The sequence below is a fragment of the Anomaloglossus baeobatrachus genome, chromosome 1 (genome assembly GCF_048569485.1).
Source record: "Anomaloglossus baeobatrachus isolate aAnoBae1 chromosome 1, aAnoBae1.hap1, whole genome shotgun sequence".
Classification (NCBI taxonomy): domain Eukaryota; kingdom Metazoa; phylum Chordata; class Amphibia; order Anura; family Aromobatidae; genus Anomaloglossus; species Anomaloglossus baeobatrachus.
Genome location: NC_134353.1, coordinates 407488075 through 407509990, shown reverse-complemented (window position 1 = coordinate 407509990; position 21916 = coordinate 407488075). Strand labels below are relative to the sequence as shown.

Here is a 21916-nt window from a genome sequence, read left to right as displayed (position 1 = left end):
GTCCATGGAAAGTAATAGACATCTTACTTTTGTTGGAAGATGGTCTTTCTTCAGCAGATGTTACTGTTGCTTTACCACCTACCCCACAGACACAAACTATTTTTCCCTTTCCAACTTGCCTGTTCCCCTTTCCACCAGCATCTGTCCTTTTGCCACTCATTTTGTTTGTGAACAAATTGGACATTGTTTGTTGCACTTAAAATTGCGTAGCAGAAATGGAGAGGTGGTGTAGAATGCAGAGGTAGTGTAGCTTTGTTGTCAGCAGAGGAATGTCACTGACTATCCCAGACAATGATAATATGCCCCAAGGAACTGCCTGCACTTTTTGCACTTAAAATGGCGAGGCAAAAATGGGGAGGTGGTGTACAATGCAGAGGTGGTATAGCTTTCTTGTCAGCAGAGGAACCCTCACTTACTATCCCAGACAATGAAACTATGCCCCAAGGAACTGCCTGCACTTTTTGGACTTAAAATGGCATAGCAAAAATGGAGAAGTGGTGTAGTATGCAGAGGTGGTCTAGCTTTCTTGTCAGCAGAGGAACCCTCACCTACTAACTATCCCAGACAATGAAACTATGCCACTAAAACTGCCTGCACTTTTTGCACTTAAAATGGCGTAGCAAAATGGAGAGGTGGTGTAAAATGCAGAGGTGGTATAGCTTTTTTGTCAGCAGAGGAACCCTCACTGACTATCCCAGACAATGAAACTATGCCCCAAGGAACTGCCTGCACTTCTTGCACTTAAAATGCCGTAGCAAAAATGGAGAGATGGTGTACAATGCAGAGGTGAGTTAGCTTTCTTGTCAGCAGAGGAACCCTCCATTACTATCCCAGACAATGTAACTATGCCACAAGGAACTGCCTGAGCTGATTTAGGCATACGCTGTGATAAACCCTTGCACAGCGCTGGCACAGACCTGTCTAGCAAAAATGGCTATGAACTGCTGTAATGTAGCCCTGAAAAGGGCTGAAATTACAAGTAGTCCCTAATCCCTTAACCGATGTGTAGCTTGCACTGTATAAGTGTATAGCGCACACAGCAGCAGCAGCAGCGGGAGTGGTGACTGTCACACACCCGCAGCAGAGAGATAATGGCGGCGATGGGAAAAATGGCCAGGTCTTATAGGGCAAAGACAAGTGACATGCACAGCCAATGGCACATGCCCTTGCTTGTTTGGCAAAAATCCACTTTGCTGTGTGTGTGTGTGTGTCTGTGATTGGCTGACAGCATGGCCCGCTCTACTGTATGCGCGGTTAGGAAAAAAAAATGGCGATCGCCATTCTTTCAGCACTCAGCAGCACTGATCTAAACCCCGTCGCCCCCGCACATTATACGCTGAATTTTGATAATATCATTAGTAACAGTGACTGACAGTATTACAGTGAAAAGCCAGTTTGTAACTAGCTACGCTTTTGGTGATCGAACTGTTATTGAAGGGTAACTCGAACGGCCGAACTTGAAGCAAATCGTTCGAGTTCGTCGAACGACTCAAACACCGCCCAAAATCACTTGAATTTGAAATTGACCATCAAGGACCTCACTGACTGTAAAGTTCGAGACACAGTAGCAATGGGAGAACCGGGGAACAGGACCAGAAAAACCGACCCCACAGGGTTCAATCTATCTGTCATACGGACTAAGGGCGGCTTTGCACACTACGACATCGCAGGTGCGATGTCGGTGGGGTCAAATCGAAAGTGACGCACATCCGGCATCACTTGCGATGTCGTAGTGTGTAAATCCTAGATGATACGATGAACGAGCGCAAAAGCGTTGTTATCTTATCATCGGTGCAGGCTCCGACATTTCCATAATGCCGGTGCCGCGACAAGTACGATGTAGTTCCTCGTTCCTGCGGCAGCACACATCGCTGTGTGTGAAGCTGCAGGAGCGAGGAACATCTCCTTACCTGCCGCCAGCGGCTATACGGAAGGAAGGAGGTGGGCGGGATGTTTACATCCTGCTCATCTCCGCCCCTCCGCCGCCATTGGCCACCTGCCGTGTGACGTCGCTGTGACGCCGCACGACCCGCCCCCTTAGGAAGGAGGCGGGTGTCACGCTCCCCGGGTCCTCTGCTACGCTCCCCGGCTCACCTGCCACGCTTCCCGCTCTCCAGCCTCCATTGCCCGCGCTTCCCAGGCCTCCTGGTCCCCGCTCCCGGCGCCCGTCGGCTTCCCAGCTCCAGCCCGGCTCTGCTGCTTCCTCCTCTCAGCTTCCTGCCCTGGCTTCTGGCACCCGGGCCGCGCGCATGCGCATTAGGGCGCGCGCGCGGTCACTGACCCTTTCTTAAAGGGCCAGTGTCCACTGACAGGAAATGAAGCACACAGGTACAGGGTATAAAGGGGTTTAATGTCCAAGGGGGCGGGGCCTGTTCTTCGTGTTTCCCAAGCTAGGAGTCAGGTCTCCTTGTGTTCCTGTGAGATACTTACCTCTCTCTCTTCTGGAGCCGATCCTGCATTGCCATCCGGTCCTGCCGAATCCCGAACGCTGCCTATCTGCCATCCTGACAGTCCGTTCCATCTCTGTTCCCTGCGGTGACCCGTCATCTCGCTCCAACGGTTCCGGACCCCGCCTGACATCATCCCGGCTTCCGAACCTGAGCTCCGTCACCCGGACTACCATCAGTGACCCCGTGGTCCCAGGGACTTCTCCATTGTGCTCTTGTGCGCGGACTGTCCTGCTACCTATAGTGCTCCGGCTACTGAACCCCTTACCTTCATCAAGGAGTTCGGCCCAGTGGATCCACCTCCCGGGTCTGCCCATCCACCTGGCCCTAACAGTAAGAACAGGCCATGGATCCCGCCGAAGCACTAGCGGCCTTGCATGAGGAACTCCAACGCCAGCGTGAAGTCCAGACCCGCATGCTGAACTTTATGACTTCCGTGGACGCCCGCTTGAACACGCTACAAGCATCGGTCACATCTTCAGCGCCTCGGGCCTCCACTAGTCAATCCACGGCCCCAGCTCCCGTGGCAGCCTCCTCGGATGCTTCCAGACTTCGTTTGGCCTCACCACCCCGGTACGCCGGAGATCCCAAGACCTGCAGGGGGTTTATAAACCAATGCTCCCTCCATTTCACGCAGCTGCCGCATTTGTTTGCCTCCGACCAAGCCAAGGTCGCCTTCATAATGTCTCACCTAGAGGGCGAGGCACTGGCGTGGATGAACCCCTTGTGGGAGAAGGAGGACCCTATGACCAAGAACCTCCAGGAGTTCCTGTAGGCCTTTCGCGGCACCTTTGACGAGCCCGGACGCGCCTCCGCGTCTGCTTCATCTCTTCTCCGGTTACGTCAGGGAACTCTGACGGTGGGTCAATACGCCATCCGTTTCCGCACCTTGGCTTCGGAACTCGGGTGGAATAACGAGGCCCTAACCGCCGCCTTCTGGGAAGGACTCTCGGGTCGAATCAAAGATGAGCTGGCTGGTCGTGACGTACCGTCCACCCTGGACGCCCTGATTACCCTAGCGACTCGAGTGGACATTCGCTTTCAGGAGCGGTCCAAAGAGGTGTCCCGTGAGAGACGTCCGGTACGGCATTCCTCTCCTCCGCAGAAGCCCGCCGTACTCCAGTCAACGGCATCTGGTGTCTCCGTCCATGAGCCCATGCAGATCGACCGTGTGCGACAGTCTGAACAACGTCGAGCAGAGCGGCTCGCCAAGGGTCTCTGCTTCTACTGCGGAGAGGGCACACACCTGCTACGCTCCTGTCCAGAGAGGCCGGGAAACTCCAAAGCCTAGGGTTGGTAGGAGAGGCCACCCTAGGTGCTGGGACTCTCTCAGACCCGGTTACATGGACTGTGCAAGTGACAACGGGAGAGACGCGGTTCACGGCTGAGGCGTACCTCGATTCTGGGGCAGCAGGCAATTTCATCCAGCAGGCCACGGTGGACAAGTACCAGGTGCCTGTTACTCCACTTGCCAAACCCCTAGTGATTGCCTCTGTGGATGGGAGACCCCTCTCTGACACCATCTCCTGGATCACCAGGCCGGTTGAACTGCGTATCGGTGCTCTGCACACCGAGAACATCGCTCTCTACGTCCTCCCACACATGTCACATCAAATCCTGCTGGGCCTTCCTTGGTTACGGACACACGAACCTTCAGTCAGCTGGGGCACTGGTGAAATCACTCGATGGGGTTCTTCTTGCCATGAGAACTGTCTGAAGACCATACAAGCCATCCGGCGACCTCCGGTTCCAGAGTCCCTACCGGGACTGCCCTCAGCCTATTGGTCCTTCGCGGACGTCTTTGATAAGAAGGAGTCAGAGGTGCTTCCGCCACATCGTCCTTACGATTGTGCCATTGACCTGCTCCCGGGAACTACACCACCTCGAGGACGGATATATCCACTGTCTCCAGCCGAAACAAGGGCCATGTCTACTTACATCACAGAGAGCCTGGCAAGGGGATTCATTCGGAGATCCTCCTCTCCTGCTGGAGCAGGCTTCTTCTTCGTGAAGAAGAAAGAGGGCGACTTACGCCCATGCATAGACTACCGGGGATTGAACCAAATCACCGTAAAAAACAAGTACCCCCCTGCCGCTCATCCCCGAATTGTTTGATCGGCTCAGAGGAGCACGTGTGTTCACCAAGTTGGATCTTCGGGGTGCCTACAACCTGGTCCGTATCCGCTCGGGGGACGAATGGAAAACCGCGTTCAACACTCGCGATGGGCACTATGAATACTGCGTGATGCCCTTCGGCCTGTGTAACGCACCAACAGTCTTCCAAGAATTAGTGAACGACGTGTTCCGGGACCTTCTCTACGTCTGTGTGGTGGTATATCTGGATGACATCCTTGTCTTCTCTCCGGACCTCCAGACCCACCGAGAGAACGTGCAACTGGTTCTACAAAGACTGAGAGAGAATCGTCTGTACGCCAAGTACGAGAAGTGTGTCTTCGAACAGTCTTCTCTCCCCTTCCTGGGTTACCTCATCACCGATACCGGACTGCAGATGGATCCAAAGAAGGTCTCTTCCATTCTCAACTGGCCGCCTCCTTCTGGACTGAAGGCAATCCAACGCTTTCTGGGATTTGCCAACTACTACCGCCAGTTCATCCCTCACTTCTCTGCTCTGACTGCTCCTCTCTCCGCCTTGACCAAGAAGGGGGATAATCCAAAGGACTGGTCACCTGCGGCCGACGCCGCGTTTGGCTCTCTAAAGCGGGCCTTTGCCTCCTCTCCTGTACTCCACCGTCCGGAGTTAAACCGCCAGTTCACCTTGGAGGTGGATGCCTCCTCCTTGGGAGCCGGAGCAGTGCTCATGCAGAAGACCTCCTCCGGGAAGATGGTGACTTGCGGTTTCTTCTCCAAGAGCTTCTCAGCGCCTGAACGCAATTACACCATCGGTGACCGAGAGCTATTGGCAGTCAAACTGGCTCTGGAGGAATGGCGCTATCTTCTGGAAGGAGCAGTGTACCCCGTTATTATTTACACGGACCACAAGAACCTGGAATACCTGCGGTCTGCTCAGCGACTGAACCCACGGCAAGCCAGGTGGTCCTTGTTCTTTGCCCGGTTCGATTTCCAGCTCCATTTCCGACCCGCGAACAAGAATGTACGCGCTGATGCCTTGTCTAGGTCTTTCATGCCCATGGAGCAGGAGGAGGAGACATCCCAACCCATCATCTGTCCAAGTAAGATTATTCCGGTGGCTCCTGTCACCCTGGCCCAGATACCGCCCGGGAAGACCTATGTCTCTGAGACTGAGAGGCAAAAAGTGTTACACTGGGGCCATGCCTCGAAAACAGCCGGTCATGCTGGTCAGAAGAGAACTTGGAGTGCGATTGTACGTCATTACTGGTGGCCATCCCTTCGCACGGACGTCGCCTCTTTTGTCTCTGCCTGCTCCTCTTGTGCCAGGAACAAGATGCCCAAACACCTGCCATATGGTCGTCTTCTGCCTCTCCCTATACCCTCAGTTCCCTGGCAACACATTGCGATGGACTTTATTACGGACTTGCCATTGTCCTCCGGACACACAGTCATATGGGTCGTGGTGGATCGGTTCTCTAAAATGGCCCATTTCGTCCCTATGGCTGGACTGCCCTCTGCCCAGGAACTCGCGGACGCCTATATACATCACATCTTCCGCTTGCATGGCTTTCCATCACACATTGTGTCCGACAGAGGAACTCAGTTCACCTCCCGCTTCTGGAGGGCTCTCTGTAAACATCTGGGAGTAACTCTGGACTTTTCTTCTGCCTACCATCCTCAGTCGAACGGCCAAGTGGAACGGGTCAATCAGATATTGACCTCTTTCTTACGTCACTACGTCAACACCCATCATGACGATTGGTCCACGCTTCTTCCTTGGGCTGAATTCTCCCATAATCACCACGTCAGTGAGTCCTCCTCCAGTTCTCCCTTCCATGTCGTCTACGGACTTCAGCCTTCTGTCCCATTGCCTGTATCCTCTTCCTCGGATATCCCTGCTGCTGATGCGGTAGTCCGTGACTTTACAACCATTTGGGACTCAGTTAAGGCGTCCCTTGCACGTGCATCCCTGCGGATGAAGAGACACGCAGACAAGAGACGTCTGGATCCTCCGTGTTTCTCCCCCGGAGATCTCGTCTGGCTTGCGTCCAAGTACGTCCGATTGAAGTTGCCATCCTACAAGCTGGGACCTCGCTACATCGGACCATTTAAAGTCCTCGGCAAGATCAATGAGGTCTCCTACAAACTGCAGCTCCCGGCCACGATGAGGATACCCAACTCCTTCCATGTCTCTCTGGTCAAGCCGGTTGTCCTTGGTCCCTTCTCCGCTGCTGCCAGTCCGGCTCCTCCTCCTATTGCTGATGACGACATCTATGCGGTAAGGGATATCGTGGCCATGAAGACCGTACGGGGTCGACAGTTCTTCCTGGTGGACTGGGCAGGGTATGGTCCTGAGGATAGGTCCTGGGAGCCCAGGGAGAATGTGGGCACTCCTCTGATCCGTGCCTTCCTGTCCCGGTTGCGGGGAGGGGGGCGTGGGGGGGGGGTACTGTCACACTCCCCGGGTCCTCTGCTCCGCTCCCCGGCTCACCTGCCACGCTCCCCGCTCTCCAGCCTCCATTGCCCGCGCTTTCCAGGCCTCCTGGTCCCCGCTCCCGGCGCCCGTCGGCTTCCCAGCCCCAGCCCAGCTCTGCTGCTTCCTCCTCTCAGCTTCCTGCCCTGGCTTCTGGCACCCGGGCCGCGCGCATGCGCATTAGGGCGCGCGCGCGGTCACTGACCCTTTCTTAAAGGGCCAGTGTCCACTGACAGGAAATGAAGCACACAGGTACAGGGTATAAAGGGGTTTAATGTCCAAGGGGGCGGGGCCTGTTCTTCGAGTTTCCCAAGCTAGGAGTCAGGTCTCCTTGTGTTCCTGTGAGATACTTACCTCTCTCTCTTCTAGAGCCGATCCTGCATTGCCATCCGGTCCTGCCGAATCCCGAACCCCGAACGCTGCCTATCTGCCATCCTGACAGTCCGTTCCATCTCTGTTCCCTGCGGTGACCCGTCATCTCGCTCCAACGGTTCCGGACCCCGCCTGACATCATCCCGGCTTCCGAACCTGAGCTCCGTCACCCGGACTACCATCAGTGACCCCGTGGTCCCAGGGACTTCTCCATTGTGCTCTTGTGCGCGGACTGTCCTGCTACCTATAGTGCTCCGGCTACCGAACCCCTTACCTTCATCAAGGAGTTCGGCCCAGTGGATCCACCTCCCGGGTCTGCCCATCCACCTGGCCCTAACAGCGGGTCGCCGGCCAGAGCGACGGTCGCAGGGCAGGTGAGTGCATGTGAAGCTGGCGTAGCGATAATCATTGCTACGCCAACTATCACAAGATATTGTACCTGCGACGGGGGCGGGGACTATCGCGTGTGACATCGCAGCATCGGCTTGCGATGTTGCAACGTGCAAAGTCCGCCTTAGACTGAGAGACTACCAGGAGGGGACCCCCAGACGCTCCAAGCCACGGGGACCCACCAACCAGAGATGGGTGCAGGCGAAGACAGCCACCAGGTCACCACACCGGCACTGGAACTAAGGGGACCAGTGGTGAGGACCAGCCTTCACCGGGTTGCCAGCCTTTACAAACTCGTGAGTAAAGATACCAGTTACATTACGATCTCTTGTGTGGCCTGCCTTCTTTCTGCGCCGAACAACATCATCTATCCCCTGGGGCTTGGCTCTACTTGCGGAGGGCCCAACCTCCAGGCTGCCACTAACACCAGCCCCAGTAGTGAGAACTGTGCAGCGGCGGCTCCACTAAAATAGCCGCAACCCGCAAGTGGCGTCTTGATAAAAACTTTTATTACAATTCCCCTGTAAATAACAGCGTTTTAAAGTGACCCAAAGGGACACGGAACCGGGCAAAGGCCACCCAGTAAACTGTCCCAACATAACCAGGCCCGGAACTAAGTACCCCGTAGGCCTGGGGTGAGTCATTATACTGATGTAGATGGCATAAAATCAGTCAGACAATGTACTGTACAGGACAGAAGGTGCACATAAGCTCTAAGTGAATTCTACGCTTATACGAGATAGTTTGATGATATCTCAGAGTAGTAGGGCTAGTCAGGTCAGGTGCACAGGGAAAGGGGGAGGGGTCTGCAGCACTGAGAAAAAGTAAGTGCTACTGGGAAATGTAGGTTTTTGCAGATAAGAATAGTACCGCCCATTAATAGTGATGAGCGAGTACTAAAAAGCTCGGGTGCTCGAAGCTCGGGCCGAGCCTCCCAAGATACTCGTGTACTCGGGCCGAGCAACGAGCCCAATGTTATCCTATGGGAGACCCGAGTATTTTTGTGAAATGACCCCCGGCAGCATGGAGAAACCCTAAAAATGTCACAAAAGTCTCAGAAGAGTGCTCAAATGACATGGCAACAGCATGGGGAAGACCCCTTGAAGCATTTATCACTGAAAAGTCACAGCTGTGAACAATTTTGTCCGCGTTTTACGCCATTTTTACGGACTCACCAGAAAACCTTCCAAAATGACCCCAAAATGATTTTTCATGGCGGAAATGTTAAGGGCACATACCCAATAGTGAGATAGAGCTGGTGTATGTTACTTTTTGAGATTAATACATGAAAGATTTTACGTGAAAACATTGTGTGGCACTCCGATGTCCCTGAGAAGAGACGTACATGAAGGCCTCTTGAGTCTAATGTGCCCATTTTGAGGAAGTGAGTCTTTGTAGTATTTTCCTTTGCCAGGGCAGTCCAAAATTGTGAGGTTCACCAATGCCCCTGGATAGAGACGTGCATGATGGCCTGTAAACCTGAAGTGCCCATTATAAGGAAGTGGGTCTATTTCAGTATAGCCCTTTGCCAGGGCAGCCAAAAATTGGGAGGCTCCACATTGTCCCTGGATAGAGACGTGCATGATGGCCTGTAAACCTGAAGTGCCCATTGTAAGGAAGTGGGTCTATTTCAGTATAGCCCTTTGCCAGGGCAGCCAAAAATTGGGAGGCTCCACGTTGTCCCTGGGTAGAGACGTGCATGAGGGCCTCAAAACATTAAGTGTCCATTTTAAGGAAGTGGGTGTATTATAGTATAGCCCTTAGGCAGGGCAGCCAAAAATTGGGAGGCTCCACGTTGTCCCTGGGTAGAGACGTGCATGAGGGCCTCAAAACATTGTTCCCATTGCAAAGGAGCGGGTCTCCTGTCGTTGTAATGTCCATTCTGCAAAGAATGGGCGAAAAAATTTACCACTGGGGGTATACCTGAGACAAAGGCCTAAGTATTGCAATTTGTAACGGTCATCATCATGGTGGCGCATGAGGAGAAGGAGGAGCAGTCCAGCGATTATCCAAAGTCCAGAAGTGTGTACCCATGGGTGAGTGGAGGTACATGGCAAACTTTAAATTCCGCTCTCATTTGCTGGTGGTGTGGTGAAGTCTGGCCCAATCCAACCCTTGTTCATCTTGATCAGAGTCAGCCTGTCAGCATTTTCAGTTGACAGGCGGGTGCGTTTATCTGTAATGATTCCACATGCGGCACTAAAAACACGCTCTGACAAAACGCTAGCAGCAGGGCAGGCCAGGACTTCCAAGGCGTAGAGAGCCAATTCATGCCACGTGTCCAGCTTGGATACCCAATAATTGTAAGGCACAGAGGAATGTCGGAGTACAGTTGTTCGATCTGCAAGGTACTCCTTCAGCATCTGGGCAAACTTAGGATTTCTTGTGGCACTACCCCGCACCTCAGGGGCTGTGGTACGTGAGGGGCTGAGAAAACTGTCCCACATCTTAAAGACTGTTCCCCTACCTCTGGCGGATTGGACTTGTGCCTCTCTCGGCTGTACGCCTCGGTTGTCCACTGATTCATGACCTATGCCGCTAGCGTTTTGTGAGGGGAATGCTTTGCCTACTTCCGTGAGTATGGCCTTCCGAAACTGCTGCATTTTGGTTGACCTCTCCTCCACGGGAATAAGAGACAAAAAGTTCTCCTTGTAGCGTGGGTCTAACAGTGTTACCAACCAGTAATGATTGTCGGCCAAGATGTTCTTAACGCGAGGGTCACGAGACAGGCAGCTTACCATAAAGTCAGCCATGTGCGCCAGACTCTTAACAGCCAGGACTTCAGTAGCCTGACCAACAAGATGACTGAACATGCTGTCCTCCTCGTCCTCCTCCTCCTCCTCCTCATCTACCCTGTCCTCTGGCCAGCCACGCTGAACCGAGGATATGACTGGTGTGCATGTCATATCCTCAATTTGGCCGGAGAGTTGCTCCATGTCTTCATCCTCCTCCTCGTCATAGTCCTCCACTGCACGTTGTGATGAGACGAGGCTGGGCTGTGTGTTATCACCCACACCCACTACTGTTTCTTGCTGCAACTCATCGCGCTCCGCCTGCAATGCATCATGTTTGTTTTTCAGCAGAGACCGTTTTAGAAGGCAGAGTAGCGGTATGGTGACGCTAATAATGGCGTCATCACCACTCACCATCTTGGTGGAGTCCTCAAAGTTTTGGAGGATGGTACATAGGTCTGACATCCATCTCCACTCCTCAGGTGTTATGTGTGGAGTTTGACCCATTTCCCGACGGCTTAGGTGATGCAGGTACTCAACAACTGCCCTCTTCTGCTCACATATCCTGACCAACATGTGCAGAGTTGAATTCCAACGCGTGGGGACATCACACACCAGTCTGTGAGCCGGAAGATGCAAATGGCGCTGAAAGCCGGCTGAAGCAGTAGGTGACTTTCGAAAATGTGCAGACAGGCGGCGAACTTTTACCAGCAGATCAGACAGCTCTGGGTATGACTTTATAAACCGCTGAACCACGAGGTTGAGCACATGGGCCACGCATGGAACATGTGTCAGCTGGCCTCGCCTCAAAGCCGCCACCAGGTTCCGGCCATTGTCACACACGACCTTTCCTGGCTTTAGGTTCAGAGGTGTAAGCCAGTGATCTGCCTGCTGTTTCAGAGCTGTCCACACCTCTTCTGCATTGTGGGGTTTGTCACCTATGCAGATTAGCTTCAGCACAGCCTGTTGCCGCTTCGCCGAGGCAGTGCTGCAGTGCTTCCAGCTTGTGACTGGTGTGGAGGGCACAGTGGATGAGGATGCGCAGGAGGAGGAGGAGGCTGAAGAGCATGACATTCCGGAGCTGTAGAGTGTGGGTGAAACACTGACTGAGGTAGGGCCTGCAAACCTTGGTGTGGGAAGGACGTGTTCCGTCACTCGCTCAGACTGGGTCCCAGCTTCCACAATATTAACCCAGTGTGCCGTCAACGAGATGTAGCGGCCTTGCCCACAAGCACTTGTCCACGTGTCTGTGGTTAGGTGGACCTTGGGTGAAACAGCGTTGTTCAGGGCACGTGTGATGTTTTGTGACACGTGGTTATGCAACGCGGGGACGGCACACCGGGAGAAATAGTGGCGGCTGGGGACCGAGTAACGTGGGACAGCTGCCGCCATCAGGTCACGGAATGCTTCAGTCTCCACCAGCCTAAAAGGCAACATTTCCAGCGCAAGCAGTCGCGAAATGTTAGCATTTAGAACTGTGGCATGTGGGGTGTTGGCAGTGTATTTGCGCCTGCGTTCAAAGGTTTGCTGAATGGATAACTGAACACTGCGCTGGGACAAGGACGTGCTTGATGATGGTGTTCTTTCTGCGTAGGCAACTGCAGGTTCAGGAGTGGAGGAGGCTTGTTCGCAGGCAGCATGGACAGAGGATTGGCTCGCATGCACAACCAGCGAAGACGTAGCAGTGACATCAGCAAGCACTGCTCCTCGACTCTGTTGTACTTCCCACAAAGTCGGGTGCTTGGCTGACATGTGCCTGATCATGCTGGTGGTGGTCAGGCTGCTAGTTTTGGTACCCCTGCTGATGCTGGCACGGCAGGTGTTGCAAATGGCCTTTTTTGAATCATCTGGATCCAACTTAAAAAACTGCCAGACTCGGAAAGACCTAACATTTGTACAGGCACCTTGTGTCGTCGTGTTGTTCCGGGGAACGGTTGCCTGACTTCTGCCTGGGGCCACCACCCTGCTTCTTACTGCCTGTTGTGATGCTACGCCTCCCTCCCCCTGTGCACTGCTGTCCTCGCTCTGCATATCCTCCTGCCAGGTTGGGTCAGTTACTGGATCATCCACCACGTCGTCTTCCTCTTCCGCACCCTGCTCCTCCTCCTGACTTGCTGACAATTGTGTCTCATCATCGTCCACCACTTGTTGAGACACGTTGCCAACTTCGTGAGAACGTGGCTGCTCAAATATTTGGCCATCTGTACAGACGATCTCCTCATGACCCACTTCAATATGAGCTGGCGAGAGGCCAGAATGTGTGAATGGAAACGTGAACAGCTCTTCCGAGTGTCCAAGTGTGGGATCATTAATGTCCGAGGAGGACGTGTACTCAGCCTGGTGGTAGGAAGGAGGATCAGGTTCAGAAATGTGCGGTGCAGTATCACGGCTACTGACACTTGACCGTGTGGAAGACAGAGTGTTTGTGGTGGTGCCAATCTGACTGGAAGCATTATCTGCTATCCAACTAACAACCTGTTGACACTGGTCTTGGTTCAAGAGCGGTGTACTGCTGCGGTCCCCAATAATTTGGGACAGGACGTGCGAGCGACTAGATGTGGCCCTTTGTTGTGGCGAAATTAGAGCTTGACCACGACCTCGGCCTCTGCCTGCACCACCATCACGTCCACTTCCTTGTTCCTTGCCAATGCCCTTGCGCATTTTGCAATGCTGTGCACTGCTGACGTGTATATTCACTACTTGTGCGTTATATCAAAGTGTGTGGAAATTGCACACAAGTGCACCTGTACGCTGCCACCAACAGGCACACACGTGCGGTTTTAAAAACCAAGCACGGACGCAATAATAACCTAACAGGTTTTTTTGGGGAGCGACAATTACAGACAAGTCAGACACTATCTGGACTGTTTTACACTGTGTACACCAGCCCCAGATATGATGAAGGCTGGTATACGGTCACCACTACCCTGCCTGCCTGCCTGCCTGTATACTGGTACAATAGTCCTGACAAGGACTCTTTTGGTCACTAGCCTGTATTCAGACCTGGCTATACCCTGCCTGTATATAGCAACAATAGTCCTGAGAAGGACTCTGCTACTGTACTCCGACCTGGCTATACCCTGCCTGCCTGTATACAACTAGAATAGTCCTGAGAAGGACTTTTGGTCACACTGTTTGCAGCCCTGCAACTGAAAAAGCTATAAAGGGCCACAAAGCTTTCCCTGAATCAGCGACACTCTCCCTACACTGACTGTCTGAATAGCTGTGAGCAGAGCACAGCGCGCCGGCCGATATAAAGGCTCGGTCACGCTGTGCAGGCCGGCCAATCACTGCAATTCCACAACTAACAGGGCTGTGGCATTGCAGTGGTCTGCCAGCCAATCCCTGCATGAGGGCTGGCTCTCAAAAGATCGCCAACATGCAGAAATGAAGACCACGAGTACAGCACGAGTATCGCGAGATTACTCGGTCCCCGCCGAGCAGCCCGAGTACAGCGATACTCGTGCGAGTACCGAGTAGTGACAAGCATGCTCGCTCATCACTACCCATTAACCTATGTGAAGCTGGCTGGATGAACTAAGGGGCAGATAGAACACATAAAAAGGTACAAGAAAGAAACTGCATGTTGTGCTTAGACTGTATATTAACAATAAATATGCATTCACTGTGCTTCATGAAAAATAAGCAGTTCAAAGAATAGCCTTTTAAACTGGCCTAAACCAGCTTTATTTTACTCCTCGTACAAACAAAGCAATTTTCATTTCACATCAGCTACAGTATGCACAAAAAAAAAAACGTAACTTACCAAGCTCTATGAATTGCACCTCTTGCCAACCACATTAAAACACATACCAAATTGTTTTACCAGTATCAGAACTCTATCCGAGACTCGGATCCTTCACATGTTAAAGGGCCCTCACAGTCAATAATGAGGTTTAGTGGAAACCACAAACTTCCCTTTGCAATAGAGCAAGATGTAGTACACTATTACAATAGTAGATACTATATTTATACACTGGACTAGCAAAAGGGTATGTTTTGTACTTTTGACTGTTATGCGGGCTTTACACGTTACGAGCTATCGTGCGATTGCATGAGCGATCATACCCGCCCCCGTCGTTTGTGCGTCACGGGCAAATTGCTGCCCGTGTCGCACAAAGTCGTTAAACCACCGTCACACGTACTTACCTGCTGAGCGACCTCGCTGTGGGCGGCGAACATCCTCTTCCTGAAGGGAGAGGGACGTTCGGCGTCACAGCGATGTCACACAGCCGCCGACCAATAGAAGTGGAGGGGCAGAGATGAGCGGGACGTAAACATCCCGCCCACCTCCTTCCTTCTGCATAGCCGGCGGGTGCCGCGGGATGCAGGTAAGCTGTGTTTATCGTTATCGGGGTGTCACACGGAGCAATGTGTGCTACCCCGGGTATGATGAACAACCGGCGCCATGTTAAATAAACAATTTTTTAAAACTTAGCGACGAGTACACGACTCACGATTTGTGAGCGATTCTGCATCGCTCGGAGGTGTCACACGAGACGACGTCATGAACGATGCCGGATGTGCGTCACGAAAACCGTGACCCCGACGATGCATCGCACGATAGCTCGTCTCGTGTAAAGCCCGCATTAGTCTCCATATCTCACCATCCACTACAGATTTGAATGTGAGACTACCATCATTTTATAGACAATCATCTAGGCTATCTCATACATAAATTTAACTTTCAACTATTTAGCGTATGATTAGTTATGCAGATTATTGTCATGTCACTGCATTGTTACTGTTTTGCTCTTTGTGTTTGAAAATGGTTTTTCTTCCTGTATGCTACAAATTACAACATACTCTCACATTTCCCAATAGCAAAATGTGTTATTAGATTAATTTCCAAGCAAAATGTCACTTGTTTGAATAGAAGAGAAACCATGAAGATTTCTCAAGAAGAGAGAAACAGCTTTATCCAGATCAACGATAGTGGTCTTTTGTCCTAGAAAATTGACAAACTGCATCATGTGAGTGCCATGACAGATGGAAGAATATAAAATGAAGTCCATCGATCCATTCAAAAGCCAAGGGGTGGATGTCCAGGCAAAATACTGGAGTCAACAAGTTGGTTCATCACAAGGTCTATCAGTTCTGCTGCGACAAACACAGCAGTGGATGTGGCTTGGATGCTTCATAATAGTGAAATCACAGACGTACATGTAAGCACCATGCATGATGCACAAGTCTGGAATGGTGGCCGAAAAAAGGTGAAAAAGCTTTGACTTTAATATCGTCATAAGGCGCGTCAGCTTGAGTTTACAAAATATTACAAAAAGTTGATCGAAAATAAGATTGTCCGGCAACGGTGCTTCCAAGGTAAAAAATTCAGTTTTATTGTGGACATTATGTTAATGGCTAAGACTGCTCGCTCGGTCGAAACGCGTCTTAGGGTTATACAAGACGCTTTTCAACCAAGCGAGCGGTCTTAGCCATTGGTATAATGTCCACAATAAAACTGAAATTTTTACCTTTGAAGCATCGTTGCTGGACAATCTCCTTTTCTATTGAAGTTTCTGCTGACTTTCTGACACGAGAACCCTTCCAGATTTTATGGCATGGTGAGCTGGAATATTTTTCTCTTGACGGTTTACAAAACGTTGATAGCAGAGGATTGGAAGTGATGATTTGGAGCGATGAGACGAAAGTCAGTAGACTAAACTCTGATGGGTGCAAATGGGTCCGTCAGAAAGAAGGGAAAAAAGGGCTAATGGATCAATACTTGACCAGGTTCGATGGTGGTCTCAATGTAGATCTATGTGTGAGTATCCTACAAGATGAGGTACTTCGTACACGTCAGTACTATGGGTATGAAAAGGACAACATAGTGTTCCAGCAGGACAACGACCCAAAACGTACTTCCAGATTAGTGAAAACATGGTTCAATGACAAGTAGAGGTGCTGAATTGGCCCCACAGTCCCCAGACCTCAATCCAATCAAACACTTGTAGGTAGAGTTGAAGAAAAAGCTGTAAACATACCCAAGTGAGTCAGCCAGTATGCACCAATGAGAAACTGTAGAAGAGACTTGGCATCAGAAGGATTCAGGCAGTGTTGAAAGACAAAGGTAGATTTACCAAATAGTAACAAAATAATAAAAATTGTAATTTAGATTTTTAGGAGCAAAACAGTAACAATGCAGTGACATGACAAGAATTTGCATAACTGCATAACTAATTATTAGATGCTGAATAGTTAAGTCAAATTTATGTATAAGATAGCCAAGATGATTGTCTCACACTCAAAGCTGTTTTGGATGTGAAACAAGGAAAGTCAAAAGTTCAAAACATTGTTGCCCTTGCTTATCCGTTTATATAGAGAAAATGTAGAGACATGCAGAAATACACATAATATGAAAAGTAGGTTACTTACATCAGACATTGTCAGAAGTCAGAATGAAAGTGACTCTTCAGTCTTAGCAAGGTTCTCGCCTCAAACACAGGAGAAACTACCCTTTTAGTGCTAAAAAAGGAAATGATTATCAGGTTTGCAAAATATATAATTTCCTATCTATATAAATATATATATCTATATATATATAGATACACACACACACACACGAGGGGCTGCGCCAATAAGTCTTTGGCTTTATCCAGAAAGAAGCGAGATAAGATGATGAAACTGTACATTTATTCCACATACTCTCCACTGATGTCAGCGTACTTCTTACATCGGTCGGTATTCCAAGTTCTGTAAGCCTAGCAAAAAGAAGGATTTTGATTGTGCCTCAAACCAGGCATCCTTAGCAGTCGAGGCATCAGAAATGGTGTGAAATTTGCTACCCTTGAAGTGTTTCTTCAGGTTTGGAAGTAGAGGATAGTTGGAGGGAGCTCGATCAGGTGAATAAGGTGGGTGGTCAACCAGCTGGAAGCCCAGCTCTGACACTTTTGCCAGGGTCATTTGTACAGTGTGAGAGGAGGCGTTGTCTTGCAGGAACAAGATTCCTTTGGACAGCTTGCCACACCTTTTGGCCTCCAAAGCTGCCTTCATTTGGTCCAAAAGTTCAATTTAATGCCTTGCATTGATGATCGAACCTTTATGAAGGTAGTCCACTAGCAGCACACCCTCCTTATCCCAGAACACAGACGCCATCACCTTAGTGGCTGATTTTTGCACACTGGACTTCTTTGGACAAGGAGAACCACTGTGCCTCTACTCTTGACTGCTCCTTGTTTTCAGGGTCATACAAATAAATCCAGGTTTCATCCATAGTGACTAGTGAATCTAAGAAGTTCTTATCAGTCCGGAAACGCTGACAAATGAACCAGGAGATTTTCACTCGCATGCTTCTCTGATCTGTTGTCAAACATTTGGGGACCACCTTTGCAGATAGCTTCCTCATGTCCAAATGTTCATGGATAATGACTAGAGATGAGCGAACGCGTCGGCTCGAGGTCGGTTCGCGGAACAGAGGTCCCGTTCGAGCTCGGTTCGTCGAACGTTCGACGAACCGAACTCGAACTGCATAGGAAACAATGGCAGGCAATCACAAACACATAAAAACACCTAGAAAACACCCTCAAAGGTGTCCAAAAGGTGATAAACAACTCACAACACAACACAAACACATGGGAAAGTGACAAGAACAAATTTTCATGTGAAAACAAAAGAGCGTAATGAGGAAAAAGAGGACGAGACACAGATATAGGCATGGCACACCCTTCTAAAATCATGTAAAACACCGCAAGGTGACTCCAAGCGGAGTCTCCCTTTTTTCCAAAAATTGGGCCACACAGACACCCACCCCTTCAGTGGCAGCACTTGTGCCCCAGTTGTACACTTCACAGCTAGATTTGCATCAAGCACATTCAAAAATACGCCATTCTTAACCGTCCCCAGGATGACAACGGGGTAGGTAGCATAGTCTTTGCTGAACCATGACTTGTTCATCTTGGCTCCTTTTAAAAACAATGTAAGCAAGGGTTACTCCAAGCGGAGTCTCCCTTTTTTCAAAAAATTGGGCCACACAGACACCCCATCAGTGGCAGCACTTGTGCCCTAGTTGCAAACAGGATGTTTTGATTTGCATCAAGCACATTCAAAAATACGCCATTCTTAACCGTCCCCAGGATGACACCGGGGTAGGTAGCAAAGTCTTTCCAGATCCCAGCTCTGTTCATCTTGGATCATTTTTAAAAACAATGTAAGTAAGGGTTACTCCAAGCGGAGTCTCCCTTTTTTTCCAAAAATTGTGCCCCACACACACCCACCCATTCAGTGGCAGCACTTGTGCCCTAGTTGTACACTTCACAGCTAGATTTGCATCAAGCACATTCAAAAATACGCCATTCTTAACCGTCCCCAGGATGACTCCGGGGTAGGTAGCAAAGTCTTTCCTGATCCCAGCTCTGTTCATCTTGGATCATTTTTAAAAAACACAGCAAGCAAGGGTTACTCCAAGCGGAGTCTCCCTTTTTTAAAAAAAATTGGGCCACACAGACACCCCATCAGTGGCAGCACTTGTGCTCTAGTTGCAAACAGGATGTTTTGATTTGCATCAAGCACATTCAAAAATACGCCATTCTTAACCGTCCCCAGGATGACACCGGGGTAGGTAGCAAAACCTTTCCTGATCCCAGCTCTGTTCATCTTGGATCATTTTTAAAAACAATGTAAGTAAGGGTTACTCCAAGCGGAGTCTCCCTTTTTTTCCAAAAATTGTGCCCCACACACACCCACCCATTCAGTGGCAGCACTTGTGCCCCAGTTGTACACTTCACAGCTAGATTTGCATCAAGCACATTCAAAAATACGCCATTCTTAACCGTCCCCATGATGACAACGGGGTAGGTAGCAAAGTCTTTGCTGAACCATGACTTTTTCATCTTGGCTCCTTTTAAAAACAATGTAAGCAAGGGTTACTCCAAGCGGAGTCTCCCTTTTTTCAAAAAATTGGGCCACACAGACACCCACCCCTTCAGTGGCAGCACTTGTGCCCCAGTTGTACATTTCACAGCTAGATTTGCATCAAGCACATTCAAAAATACGCCATTATTAACCGTCCCCAGGATGACACCGGGGTAGGTAGCAAAGTCTTTGCTAAACCATGACTTGTTCATCTTGGCTCCTTTTAAAAAAACACAGCAATCAAGGGTTACTCCAAGCGGAGTCTCCCTTTTTTTCCAAAAATTGTGCCCCACACACACCCACCCATTCAGTGGCAGCACTTGTGCCCTAGTTGTACACTTCACAGCTAGATTTGCATCAAGCACATTCAAAAATACGCCATTCTTAACTGTCCCCAGGATGACAACGGGGTAGGTAGCAAAGTCTTTGCTGAACCATGACTTGTTCATCTTGGCTCCTTTTAAAAACAATGTAAGCAAGGGCTACTCCAAGCGGAGTCTCCCTTTTTTCAAAAAATTGGGCCACACAGACACCCCATCAGTGGCAGCACTTGTGCCCAAGTTCAAACAGGATGTTTTGATTTGCATCAAGCACATTCCAAATCCACAAGCATTTACTCTCCCCAGGATGACACAGGGGTAGTAAATTCCTTGTGGATCCATGACTTGTTCATTTTGATGAACGTTAGTCTGTCCACATTGTCACTGGACAGACGCGTGCGCTTATCTGTCAGCACACACCCAGCAGCACTGAAGACACGTTCAGAGACAACGCTGGCAGCTGGACACGACAAAATCTCCAAGGCTTAAGTGGAGAGCTCTGGACATTTTTCAAGATTTCAAGCCCAAAATGAGCAAGGCTCCATTTGCAAAGTCATGGCATCGATGTTCATTTGGAGATACTCCTGGGAGATTCCCTCCCTGCACCTGCACGGTTGTTTGGTGGAAAAGCCGAGCTAAGATCGAGAAACAGCTTCTGCTGATACTCCTGCATACGTGCGTCCCTTTCTATGGCTGGAATTATGTCACAAAATTTGGACTTGTACCGGGGATCTAATAGTGTGGCAAGCCAGTAGTCATCATCACTTCTAATTTTGACAATACGAGGGTCATGTTGGAGGTAGTGCAGCAAGAAAGCACTCATGTGTCTTGCGCAGCCATGCGGACCAAGTCCACGCTGTGTTTGTGGCATAGAGGTGCTAACCGTTCTTTCTTCCTCTGACATCTCCCCCCAACCTCTTTCAACTGAAATTTGACCAAGGTCTCCCTCATCCGCTGAGTCTTCCCTGTCCATGGACAGTTCGTCCTCCATTTCTTCATGTTCTCCTGCACCTTCCTCAACATTTCGCCTGCTACCATGCGCCCTTGTTGATCCCTGTCCCCCATGATCCCATGCCTGCCGCGTTGGTGATGATGAACGTCTGGACCTTGGAGATGTTGTTATGTCTTGCGCATATGAATCCTCCTGTAGTTCCTCCCTTTCCTGTTGTCCCACCCCCTGACTCCGAATAGTGTTTAGCGTGTGCTCCAGCATGTAAATGACTGGAATTGTCATGCTGATAATGGCATTGTCAGCGCTAAACATATTCGTCGCCATGTCAAAACTGTGCAGAAGGGTGCATAGGTCCTTGATCTGAGACCACTCCATCAGGGTGATCTGCCCCACCTCTGCATCTCGTTGGCCCAGGCTATACGTCATGACGTATTGCACCAGGGCTCGGCGGTGCTGCCACAGTCGCTGTAACATGTGGAGAGTCGAATTCCAGCGTGTCGGCACATCGCATTTCAGGCGATGAACCGGCAGGCCGAAAGACTTCTGGAGCGATGCAAGTCGCTCAGCTGCGGCGCTTGAATGGCGGAAGTGAGCAGACAGTTTTCGTGCCCTGGTCAGAAGGCATCTAGGCCGGGATAGTGTGTTAAAAATTGCTGGACAACAAGGTTCAACACGTGAGCCATACAAGGTACGTGTCACCTTGCCCAGGCGAAGGGCCGCATCCAGGTTTGCAGCATTGTCGCACACGGCCTTACCAGGCTGCAGGTTGAGTGGAGACAACCATTTATTAAACTCGGACCGCAGAGCTGACCACAACTCCTCAGCTGTGTGACTCTTATTCCCAAGACATGTCAAGCTAAAGACCGCCTGATGCCGTTGAGCTCTGCTGCCAGCATAGTAATGAGGGGTGCGTGATTCCTTCTGCGCAGTGAGAACGCTGGTGGCCTGACCAGGCAGGCTTGGGGCGGAGGTGGAGGACCCAGACGAGGTGGAGGAGGCAGAAGCAGTGGCGGAACTTGGACAGACAGAGGATTGACACACAAATCGTGGGGACGGCAAGACTTGTGCAGCAGACCCTTCACCATCTATCACCATAGTTACCCAGTGCCCAGTCAGCGACATGTAACGTCCCTGTCCATGCTTACTGGTCCAAGTATCGGTGGTAAAATGCACCCGTTCACACACAGAGTTTCTCAAGGAAGCGGTGATGTTGTGTGCGACATGCTGGTGTAGCGCGGGCACACTTTTCTTAGAGAAGTAGTGGTGACTGGGCATCTGGTACTGGGGCA

At 50.5% G+C, this 21916-nt stretch overlaps 1 protein-coding gene across 1 annotated transcript in view; it reads right to left on the bottom strand.

The window, feature by feature from the left end:
- The window catches only part of MATK (megakaryocyte-associated tyrosine kinase), a 143171-nt gene extending 126207 nt beyond the window's left edge, over nt 1–16964 (bottom strand). The window contains exon 1 of the mRNA XM_075337848.1: nt 16881–16964. Coding sequence (XP_075193963.1) covers nt 16881–16889 — 9 coding nt within the window. The 5' untranslated portion in view covers nt 16890–16964. The remainder of the gene's footprint in view (nt 1–16880) is intronic.
- Nucleotides 16965–21916: the final 4952 nt, after the last annotated feature.